The sequence below is a fragment of the Rhodnius prolixus genome, unplaced genomic scaffold (assembly GCF_049639745.1).
Source record: "Rhodnius prolixus isolate KJV_2025 unplaced genomic scaffold, Rpr scaffold_1, whole genome shotgun sequence".
NCBI lineage: Eukaryota > Metazoa > Arthropoda > Insecta > Hemiptera > Reduviidae > Rhodnius > Rhodnius prolixus.
In genome coordinates, this window is record NW_027411581.1 from 8,153,698 (window position 1) to 8,166,782 (window position 13,085).

The window sequence follows — 13,085 nt, forward strand, 5'->3', positions numbered from 1 at the left end:
CTAGATAAGTATATACAAACAAATAATTCTCCACCAATCAGCTTGCAAGTTATTTCGAATGGCCTAGTTTCTAGAATGACGAGGAGAATAAAAAGATGGGGCTAAGAATTAACGAATGCAAAACAAAATTCACTTAAGCAAAATATCCAGATTTATCCTACGTACAAAAAGGGGTAGCAATTAAATGGGAACTCATATGAACATGTGTTAACCTCAAAGTGCATGAATTCGTTAGGCTGGAAACATAGTGGAGCGGCGATGATAGCTGCTTCAGATGAAAGCGACGAGCAGCGAGCAAAGAGTCGCTTGCACATAGTGACGAGTTTAGTCGCGTTCTCCTTTCGACAAAACAAGATGGAGGAATTATTTTTATTTTTATATGTAAATTCTTGGTTGAAACTTTGGTATTTGCAGCAGCTTAGTAGTAGGAGCTGCAGTGTACATGACATAAATAAGTCTAGACATGAATATGGTGAATTCCATCACTAGTACCAACAACTTCGGGAGCATCCTGGCAAGTTTCATGCGTATTTTAGAATGTCTATATCAACATTTGATTACATACTAGCCCAGTGTAACCCCATTAATCAAAATCAAATTTTATTGTTTTTGAGTAATACAACTTATGAGTTGTTATGACAAGATTTAGGCACAATATAGAAAAATTAACTATGTAGGTTATTAACTAAATACAAATCTGTGTAACCCCATTAATCCTAGCAGTTACTTTAAGATAAGAAAATAAAAATAAAATAGAAATATATGCAGATAAAAAGAAATTAGTCAATTAAAAAAACACAATAATTTTATTAAATCACTACTCCATGATTTGTAGTAAATTAATGTTGTTCATCTGAAAAACTGGAGTAGTAGGACGCTACAGAAGAAGGATTGGAGAATTCGTTCTGATCAGAAGTAGTAGGAGGTGAAAATGTAATTTAATTTTGCCTAGTATTTAGATGAAAGTTAGCATTAAGGGATTGAGAACCAAATTAAATGTAGCAAAAATTACCTGAATTCTCCATTAACTACTAATTGTTAATTAATTTTAACTATTAATTATTAATTGTTAAAAACTATTATATCTTCGCAAATACTATGGTCGCACAGAGGTTTCTTTAAACAAACTAAACCAATAAATGTAACAATATCCATAACCTATGAGCAATAACCTTTACAAATTAAGCGCGATAAGAGCGAAGAAATCAAACATGTCATAACGCTTTGCTCCACTCTCTATAGATAGCGTAGCTCTATCTTCGCTTTGCTCGCCACTATGCGCGGTCCCATATGTTAACTTGTGTTTTATTTCGCCGCTTTGCTCTTCGCTATCATCGCCGCTTAGCTCGCCGCTCCACTATGTTTCCAGCCTTAGAGACAGGTGTAAGATTCAATCGTCGAAACAATCACCATAGCAACCAAGATAAACCATTCTTTATCCAGTATTACTAGCAGGTAACTTACGTAAAATACACTCACAAGATATATGTATTAAAACAAGATCAAGTAACCTCCACAACTTACTTTGGTTAATATAAGCACAAAGTATGTTGAGAAAGAGGTAGAAAATTGAGTTTAATAAAAAATGATCAACGTCTATTGAGTTACAAAACAGAAGAAGACAAATTGAGCTTGTTCTAACAGAATTGAGTTTCAAGATTATGTGGCAGCTTAAGATAATCTAGGCCTTAGGTTTATTAAATCGATAAATATAACTTTATCTCCCTGACATCCCTCTATTCGCCTACGTCAGTATTATGGAAGTAATGACAGCAACAAGGTTAAATAGATTCTCTCATTGCATGCGTCTTTTTAAAGAAAAGAAAAAAAATTATAAATATTTATACATATATAGGGTGAATCAGTAAGTAATGTCCATAGGCCTACTGTGTGTAGTGTAGTACATCTAAAATGAAGTGACGCATTAGCCAACTTCATATTTTCCACTGTTCTTGAGTGACGTCACTTTAAAATTTTTCCCTAAAAACATTACTTTTTTCCCAATAAAAATGTTATTACTCAGAAAGTTTTAGTCCGAATTCGATTCTGATGACACGGTTAGAAAGACAGTTAGATTTCCTAAAAATTGGCACCATTTCGAAGCATAAGTTATTCTCCAAACCGCCTCAATCTTCCTCCTGGATACTGGAAAAAAATAAAAGTAATCGAAATTTTTGTGATAATTATCAGACCTAGGTGCCTGGCACTTTTTATAAAAGTTTCCTTGTCTAATGGGGCTTTCAAATGGTATATCATTTTCCAGGATTCCTTTTATCTTCGTATGAGAAATTACGACTGTTTTGCAAGAAACCGTGTTCAAGAGAACACAAAAAGTGTTAATTTATTAAGTTGCTTAATTCATTATTCAAGGCCTATGGACATTGCTTAATGATTCGCCCTAAATACTGTCTTAGTTTAAAATATCTTCTTAGGAAGAAGTATTTGACTGATGAATCGATCTGAAAGGGCAACTATAAAAAAAAAACAGAAAATTACTCTGTAATTGGAGAACATAAGAAAAGGAGCACCAATAACAAGAGGAGGGAAGGAATTCAAATAGCAAACATACCCTCGATTTGCTCTTGTAATAGCAATATTTCAACTGTTTGATTTTAACCGTCGTAGCTCGCACGCGCATACCAGATTCAAACTTTCATCCATTATCAGAGGATGACTGATCAACCAATTAGGTGAAGGGAGAGGGTTTTGACTTTACTTATGTTTCCGTCTCGCACTGCACTTGCTGAATTGATTTTAGAAGGTTACGGTGGTGCGTTTGTGAAAACGTTACTTAAAATTTTAATGAACAGAATTTTTTTTTTGTGTGTGAGATGCAGACGGAGAGATTAAAAAGAACATGTTGCACTGGCGGACTTGTTTTTGTTCTTTCATTTTGCTTCGTCTCTGGTAGCTTACAAAATTAACACAATTCACTTAACCAACCACAAACCGGAAGTGCCAGCTCTCCATTAAACAAGGTTTACTACTGTGTGTATTTCTCTACTATTTATTTAGGAGGAAAAAATACTAAGATTTAAACGTTGGTTGGATGTGAAACAAAATAAAATACCAGTTACTTGTAAAGTGATGCGGAAATAAAACACACATATACACTCACACACAGGTAGAGCATAAAAGGGAAACACCTGGGGACATAATCAATAAGCCTTACATTCTGTTTCAGAGAACTTCTGTGACAATTAGTCTACATATATATATATTTTATCGGAAATACCTTGAGAGTCAGTGAGAGAGAGAGAGAGAAAATTTCCTTACTCTTTTTTTTATTTTTTAGCCAATCCAATACGAGAACAGGCTCCTTTTCCCGGCCTTTATATAAAATTCATTTCTAAGAGGAAGGGGAAAAAAACCCTCATACATTTTAGGGACCCCATTCATCTGGCACTGTTCTCATTAAAAATGAATTCACCACTCACTTCAAAATCTAGCCAAGATACTGAAAGATGATTTAAAATTTATTAGACGATAAAACAAAACCTAACCAAATATGGTTTCAACCACTCACACGACTTCCTGTTTACTATAATTCTAAAAGTTTTCTAATTTCATTAGGTTGTTCGCATAAATAACCATTCATGGGTTCCATTCATGAAATTATTTTTAAAAATAGATTTTCATTAAAAAAGTTTCAATTAAAAGCGATCGTTTTTGTTTTTTTTAATTCATTATTTTTATTTTCCCTTACTACTTAGTGTTAATTGTACAGGCTTGCCACCTGTATAATATTAATGTGAATCAAATGTGAGAATGAATTATCAAATCTGATGGAAATCGGTTGACCACAATTTAACGGATAAAATTTCACTTATTTTAAGATTTTTCTTCTTTTTTTCTGCTCCTAATCTAGGTGGGATCCGAAGCACTTTCAGGTGATGAAACCATTCACCCAGATATCCTACGGGAAGTTCTAGGAGGAGGAAGGAGAGCCGACAGCTAGAAGTGGATACTACCTGCAGCCGCCAACTCATTCATACTCCATTATCCTCTGAACAATTTCTGAATATATCTCCCTCAAGATTAAAAAAAAAAACATTCGATTATCTAGCTACGGTATAATGCTTAAATTGTCACCTCCAAGTTAAAAGATTTGGAGCGTTCTATGAAAGAAATAAACTCCTCAAATTCTAGTAACCATCCTGGCTGAGTTGTAGGACCGTACATACCACTGAAATGGAACATTAGAGAAATGCCTACAAACCTATCCCTCTTTAAAAAAAAACAATCGAGAATTTTCTTGGGAAGATGTAGATGTACAATAAATGTTTAAAGTTGTAAGAAAATGGACCACTTCCGGTTCAGGTTTTATGCGAATTATGATCGTTATATTCGAGTCCCATAGAGATGCTCAAACGAATTTATATATAGTTCAAATTCCCTGAGATTTTTCAATTTTATGAATGTGCTATGGGTGTACATACATTTAGACATATATGCGCACACTCACAGTGTGTTTTATGCAAAACAAAATAAAGAAAACCTTTTTAGATTAAGAAGAGTCAATGCAATGCCCAATTAAGAAAATTTTACACGATCACAATCCTTCCATTTACAGGCTAGCAACAAACAGTAAAAACCTGTAACCTTCCTATAGTAACCAGTAACCTATACCTATAGTTTAAACCTTTACTGCGTGTGTTAGCCTTTCAAATTTCCATGATCAACACATCAGTGAGGAATATGAGCTTATTGCAAAATAATTATATGTAACAGTGAATTAATAAATTTACTTATTGACAAGCAGCCAGTCAAGACCAATCTCAAGTTATTTACGAATACCTAAACAAAGAGCTCGCTTCTACTTACTCAGGTGAAAACAAGTATTTCCTCTCATAATGAGTACTTTACAACTAGAACTTTGGTGAATATTCAAAGTAAATTGTTCAATAATCAAAATTTATCGTAATGTTTCATAGAATGAAAACTGCATAAAGAATTTCATTCCCTCAAGTGACCAAGTGTACAGGTAGTGACGAGTGTACAGGTAGTGACCAAGTGTACAGGTAGTGACGAGTGTACAGGTAGTGACCAAGTGTACAGGTAGTGACCAAGTGTACAGGTAGTGACGAGTGTACAGGTAGTGACGAGTGTACAGGTAGTGACCAAGTGTACAGGTAGTGAACAAGTTTTTTATTAATTAAAATGTTATTATTCTATAAAACATAATCAACTAACTTCTCATTTCCTTGAAACTCATTTTTCTGGGAAAACGTAACCAATGAAAGTGATAGTCCTAACATACATGTCGCAAGTACAAGATCCTGACAATTAACCTGGATAATTATAGGAAACTCGAAGAAGTGGACATGTCCAATCACAATCCGGTACCTAAAGAGTTAGAGCAGAAGACATAATAATCTTGAATGTTAACAATGTGAAACAAATTATATTTAAGAAGTACTCGTATAGGCCCTGAAGACAAAATAAATTTAAAAAAATTATGACAAATTGGCAATAATTTATCTCCCTTTTGGATACCTACTGATATCGTACAGTTGACACATATTACACTGATATGAATGTTGAAATTTAAATAAAATTAGAGTGTTTTTCGAGTGAAAAGAAAAAAATTTAAATCCATTTAGTCACACTGCCAAATTCGATTTGGATGATTTAGTTCAAAAGGTTATTCTTGGTTCCTAATAGAGTGACACCTAATCCAGATAACCAATTTCAATTTTTCTTTTTTTTAAGGAATTATGTCCACACACTTCTCCTTCCTCCCAAAAAACACAGAAAAATTTGTAAAAAAAAACATTTTTTTTTCTACTCCAAGGATTTTAAAATGAATCCAGGGGAAACTGAAAGTCTGAAAGTAGATGGTATTTTCCTCTGACTAGTTACGATTTCATAATGGTTTACATTCTTTAGAATTCAATGTGAAAATGAAGAAAATTAAAGTTTCTTTAAATCAAAAACCATCCTGGAAAAAATTTGCGTACAGGTACCACTTCTATGAAGATTTTCCTGAAGTTGTATCTTAAAAAATGTTATCGTTCTTACAGATTAAAAAAAAAAAAGAAGTGAAGAACAATATTGGGCACATTTTGATAATTCAATGATAATTGAAAATATAAAATAATGCACTGAAATGTTGGTTCTTGCTAGGAGTTCTACTTTTTGGAAAAAAAGTGATACTTAACTGTGACTGAACAGTAATTTTTTAAACCTGAAACTCTCTTATTTCTGGATAAGAAACTCGGGGCCAAAGTGTTTCTCAGAAATTATATGAAGGGTACGAGATCACATAAATTTCGCAATAATCTGTATTGATAAGAAAAGTTCTGGGAGACTTCTTTCTCTTAAAAGTCCCTTACAGATTTAATGAGAACTAACAACTACCAATATTACAATGATGAGCAGCTTTTCTTAACAAAACGCTGGTAATTGAATCCACACCTGCCACAAATCTAAGTTTGACATCAAGGTTTCTTGAAGAAATACAGAAATATTATAAGGGTTTTCTTGTTTAGGGAAGAATGAGGGCACGTAACGACGACACTGAGTTATTTTACAATAAATATATCAATATTTTATTTAAAAAAATAATTTCAAATTAACACTTTGATCATTCTACCTATCGCATTCAAGGATAAGTCACCATTCTATCCAATCATACCAATACATTCCATTATAGTTCTAACTTTAGCAGGTTATAATTAAGTATACAGGAGGAAAAATGAATCAAATGCAGACAACCAACTACGAACATTAATATCTGGAAGTTCAAAATTTATATAAATTATAACGTTCAATTGCAAACAATAAGAATATAAACCAAGTGTAAATTGTTAAGTAACATTAAATTCTGAATAAGCTGTGGTTAGCTTTTAAGATATATCTGGAAGGAGATCATTTCTACCGAGTGACTCTTTCTAGATGATTCTAAAACTTTGGAATTGTGCCAAATCAACAGAAAGGGTAAATCTCTTAATCGCCTTTTCACTTTAAGAAACGACGCTTGTAAATTAATTAGTTGTAAAAGTGCGAAAGAAACAGATAATTAATGTGGCGAATTTACTATTAAAAACTTATCCAAGCGGAGCATATTCTAAATAATCATTGTTATCAAAAAAACGAATCTTCATTTATAATTTAAACATATTAGATATTGAAAAGAAGAATTGCCCACAAAAATGTGAAAGTTTTAAACCTAACATATTGTTTGTAGGATTTCTAATGTGAACGAGTTGAACGAATAATCTGTGATTAAAGAAATTAAGTTTCAAAATGTTACAACATTTCTATTTAAAACCTTGAATACAATTTGATATCAGAAACAAGATAAATCGCTTATGAAAATGTTATGATTTCTCTGTTTTTCAGATTTGAAAAATCTGAAATGATTTCTTTCATGCAATGATCCAAGGCCTTGAAGAGTAATAATGAAATTGATTAAATCAAACATTCCCAAAACGTTAATTACTAATGAAACAAATACTAATAAGAATTCATACTTTAAACTTGATCTATATTGAAGTAAATGTTAAGTATTATAATAAATCTAACAAGATGTACCTTTCAAAATGGTTTCAAAAGCAGATATCATCCCAAGACCAAAAGTTAGCACACAATTTCACTTTTTCCAAACTTTTTGGAATACTACACATTTTTTTCACTAATAAAGTTTACATTTCAGTATAAAAAACACTATTTTAAATTACTTTTTATTGTTATACCGAATAAAAAAATATTTCACCAGCATTAAGTTTAAATCGTAAGCCATTTCTAAAGAATTGGATAATACCCAATACTGCCAACTTAGAAAAAAATTTCTACAATTTAGTGCAAATGAAATTAGCAATTTTTCTTTCACAGCAGTTTGAATAAAATATTATAAAATTAAATTTAGTTCTTAATTTTTTGCATAAAATATTACTTAATACTTGGTTTATAAATTATTTAACAGTAGTTTTAATCCAAATTATACAAAGAAGATTAAATGTTAAATTGAGAAAGCGTGGGAGGTTATTTTATCAGTTAAAAATTTATGTGAGGAAAAATAATTTAAAACAAGAAATTCAAATACATTTATAATAATTATTATATTAAGATAATACTATAAGTTATTGTTTTTGAATTTTAACATTTAAAAAAAAAAAATGCTGATGATACCACTTACGACCTGTAAACAATGTACTCTGTCCATCGACTTACACCTTAGAATTGTCACGACTTTTAGAACGGAAAATCTTGCTAATTGGAAATCCATTTAATCAATGTAAAATAAAAATATGAATGCAAAACGAAGAACAAAAAATATTACTTAATTCTGAAAACTGATGATCTATTCCATAGGGGACATGTTTATATAAAGCTCATTTAATTCATTTAATAGAAACTCGAAAATTAGTCCGACTGTTTAATTACTAATAAAATAATTATCTTTTCTTTCCGTTAGAAGGAATTCCATTGGCAATATGCGCAATTTTGGTTCTATGTTTGTTGTAGAATTAGTGGCTATTTCAAGAGATTCTTAGTTAAAACTTAATGGATTTTTATTAGATTGTACACCTCATAAAACTGAGTAAAACCTTGGAATATTTAGGGAGAGCGTTGCGAGAAGGGGAGTACAGGTTACCAGGGCAGAGGTTATTTCTGTCCCCTGAACTTGGAGCGAGGCGTATGTCGGACAGACCAAGAAGTGATTATCTCTAAGTTCCAATTCTTTGCATTTCCTAAGGATTAATAAGGGTGCTTACCAGATGTTCTAGAGGAATATGCCCTACTTGAAACCTCTATCTTTAATTAGGGGGCGCATCCTGCATAATATTTAGGGTGAAGAGGAGGGTTGAGATGGCACGAGGAAGTGGTTAAGGGTGCCGGCATTTACTTCTGTTGCTAGAAACGTCTGTAGAATAGCACCTGGGTTACTAAAATCAAGAGTAATTCATCACACCTGGCAATCGAACTTTAGCTCGCAGTACCAATTTAAAAAAACATCAGACTTAAGTATTTAAAACCACTCATGATTATTTTTTATTATCGCTGTTAATAAAGTTAATTTTGACTGCTGTAACTAAGAAAGAAACGAAATAAAAAGAGTCATCTCTTTAAATATAAATAAAAGTAGAAGGAAGTTAAAGGTTCACAAGGTAACTAAAACGTACCGAGAAGTAACTAAGTTACAAATAAACCATTACATTTTTGTTTTCTTGGTGAAACAACTCTTAAGACTACTAGTATAGCAATTCAAGAAGAAGACCAACCTACAATATAAAGTAAATAAAGTGAAAAAGTTTTGGTAATGCAGTTAGTCTTGTATTTACAGCTGCAAAAAGAGAGAAACTTCTTCACTGAATCATTCAATAGTTAGTGGCTCACGTGGTCAGTAAGTTAGCCATTCATTCTCTCAAGAACCTGATAAAAATAAACCTCTGGTTTCTCTTCCAAATTTTCCTCACTAAAAGGAAATAAATGTCGAATAAAAAAAAAAAACTATAGACAATGTCACAAGTTATGACAAATTTACTTTTTGCCATTAATAACAATCTTTAGGAAAAATAAGAAAAATTTAACTTTACTAAAGAAATTTCATTTTAACTTTAATCTATCTTGAAAAACTTGAAGATATATGTACGCTGCATGTAAGGAATAATATTAAGAATATAGTAAGCACGGAATAAATTACTTATTAACTTCTTCGCAATTATTCTGCGCGTACCAAACTTTTATTGCAAATTACACATTCTTGAAACTGGTTACTAAAAAAATTAGAATGAACACAAACTACGACTCTCGACGTCCTAAAATCAATTTTATTCAAAACTTCGAATTCCTAAATTTTATAGTTTTTAGAAACTTATGGAACCCTGAAGTAGCACTTAAGTTGTAATCTATATCCTTTAACAGATCCGCCCTAAGACGAATCTTCATGGATATTTGTTAAGATAAAAATTACAGATCTTCGATTTATGAACTTAAGACTGCAATGAATAAGCTGTAAGTTTTCCAAAATAAAGTGCTAAGTATCGTTTTAGAACTTCCTTGTTTATACGGGGAGCTCAAGTAACCCACAATATAAAAGGAGACTACGAACAGGAAGGCCAACACAATACATATTTCTAAAGAACTTACGAACAACTTAGGCTGGACAACACCATCGACTCAAACTGAAAACTGACCAATGACGGCTAACTAGCCTCTTCTGGTGGACGAATTTTCTTTACTATAGCGAGCAACACAAATAAAAAAAGATAGGATGAAAGATAGCTCTTATGAAAGAACTTAAGCTCCGTTCATTGGACCAGTTACAAAATCTAAAAGAAAAGCGTAACCACCTTTCCCCTCCCATAGTCAGTGTCCATATTTAAATTTCCCTTGGAATATTGCTTCAAATAAATGCTAAAGATCTGTATGTACGGTATGTATTAAGAAAAAAACATTGAGATTATGCTCAAGATGAAAAAAGATCCCTAAAATAGTGACTCTATAGTTTATTTTACATATCTATCACACAACTCCCTTCTATTAAAATGGAACATTCACAAAACCTCTGGGAATTTTTAATGAATAATGAGTATTTAGTTATTTAAATGAATTCAATAAAATTATTTAGGATTTAGGATCAAACTATAAAGAAAAAGTATTACAATCTGTCACAAAAAAAAAAGTCATAAAAATTATTAAAAAAAGAGCTTAAATTTTATCGTTTTAATATTAACTACAAACAATGCATTTTTTATTTTAAATAAAAATGATTTTAATCTTAACAAGCACCATACTGATCATGTACAAAATAACTTTTTGACGATGTATATAAATTATTTCGCTAAAAAAAATAATAAAAAAAGAACAACATACGAATCAGGTAAATAAACGAAGTTATTATCTGATGTAAACTTAAGTTGTAAAATTTATTCATCTGTTGTACATAGACGCATTAAAAAAAAAAAAAGTCTAAAATTTTTATTCCTGTAACTTTGTTTAGAGATGAATAAAAAGAGCAAAAAGTTTAGAGAGTAAAAAATGCTCAGCTTGGTAGTGCAGTAGTATTAATTAAATTTCTTGCTTCCATTTTTTTCTCTCTACCAAACAAGGTCAGACCGTAATACACCCCTCTAAGGTAATTCATTTATGGGAATTTATAAACCAGATCTATCGTTAAATGTAATTTTCACCCTGTATATGTTGGTCAATGGCTCCAACAAGTTTGTATAATCCAATAATGGAATCGTACGTAGCAGAAGGCTTTAGTTTTTGAACCTTTCCCATTAAATTGAAAGAAAATATCTATTTCAAAATGAATAATAAAACAGGTAACTAAAATTAAAATCTAAACCTTCCGATACACATGTTACGTTAATTAAAAAGGCTTCGTTTTAAAACGGCTTTATTTTTCTACGATAAAAGCAGCCTCCTTTTTATTTTTATTTATTTATTTTTAATTAACAGTTAATGCAAATTAAAATACTCTGTTTCACAAAGGTGATTATATTTTTCAAAATTAAATAAGTATGTTAATGGACGATTTACTATCTACCGATCATAACTCATTTTTAACACGCTCTCTTAAAAAAGCCAACTTAAGTTCAATCAAGAAAGTAATATAGCCTGAAATTATAGTCAGAAGAAACGTGGCTTCATCCAATGAAAATGTTTTATGCCAATTTATTGATATGACAATTTCTATTGCAAAGGAGAATTCAATAATTTCAATAAATGAAATCGAGAAATGTTAATATTAAGCTCAGAATTATTCAGTTTTAATAAAACACAACTTAAAAATAATAATAATAAACAAAATTACCATCATATACTTCAATATAGTCAACGATCAAATAAAATGTTTAATTTCTATTTTATTAATTTCCTGTAATAATTGCTAAAGATACTAATAGTTTAAAAAATAATTTTATTGGTGAACTGACTTAAAAGGGACTTAAAAGAATTGAAATATGTAATGTTACGTATCTTAAGAATACAGTTTAAATTCTAAATAAAACAAATATACCTATTCAAAGTGTAATAAACAATTGTAAAATCACTCACCTGTTCAAATGCGCCTAAAAGTTCAGTGGTGTCCATCGCCGAGCTTACAGGAATCGAGTAAAGACGTTGTCCAACCAATTGCGCCAAAACTTGAATTGTGCTAGTTTTGCCAGTATAACTATCTCCCACCTAAGTTTACATTGAGTTAAATAAAAATAAACTGAATGGAAGCGAGCAAAAGAAAACTGATTATCGTAAAAAAAATTTATTTGGAAATTTAAATTAAAAGAATTAAAGAGTTTACTCACGAGTATGGCCATCCAACCCATTTTAACACAAAGTGCTAACGATCTCAGTAAAGGTAATTGATTTCTAAGTACAAGAAGTTGACTATTTCTATCCACAACATTAACAAGAGCAACTGGCTCATTCTCAGTGAAGTTTCTGGTTATTGATACTTCACCAAATAGGACATTCTCTGATGTAATCACAAGTGGCGATGTGTCTTTCACTAATGGATACGATTTACCGAATATATCTTCATATAAATTTAACACCTGCAAGTTAATTTGATTAAAAATAAAATAAATAGATTTGTATTAATTAAATAAATTAAACAAAACAAAAAAATTACATCAATTTTATCTTGACGATTTCTCATACGATCTGCATAAATTGTGGATACAAATGTACCAGGATTATTATGTTCTATTGTTTGAATCCAATACGTTAAATCTCGAAGATTCCATTCATATGGACTACCTTGTATTCCCCAACCACTTCTGGACTTCTCTACTAATTTCATATTAAATTCAATCATCTTGTCAATCAGATCTTCAGATAGTTGAGGATGTAGTCCGCTTAATATGGTTTTATAGTCAGAAGAGGTTAATGGTTCCATAAAAACCTTGAAAAGGATAGACAAATATATATATTTTTTTTACAAAATAAAATGGAACATAATAATAATGCTAATGTAATAATAATAATAATAATAATGCTGACATAATGGAAATAATGCTAGTTTGGATAATTTGGAATAATTAAGTTAAATAATTTGGAATAATCTGTCACATATGATATTTCAATTACAATTCTGAAGCTAGAATTTCTTTAAACACGGGACTCTAAAATAT

General features: G+C 30.9%; 1 protein-coding gene across 4 annotated transcripts in view; it reads right to left on the minus strand.

Annotated features, from left to right (window-relative positions):
• The window catches only part of LOC141453811 (midasin), a 222,663-nt gene that overhangs the window by 196,746 nt on the left and 12,832 nt on the right, over window positions 1-13,085 (minus strand). For all 4 annotated transcript variants that reach the window (XM_074127450.1, XM_074127457.1, XM_074127449.1 and 1 more), the window contains exons 34-36: window positions 12,584-12,856; window positions 12,258-12,506; window positions 12,010-12,138 (exon numbers count right to left, since the gene is read on the minus strand). In XM_074127450.1, coding sequence (XP_073983551.1) covers window positions 12,010-12,138; window positions 12,258-12,506; window positions 12,584-12,856 — 651 coding nt within the window. The remainder of the gene's footprint in view (window positions 1-12,009; window positions 12,139-12,257; window positions 12,507-12,583; window positions 12,857-13,085) is intronic.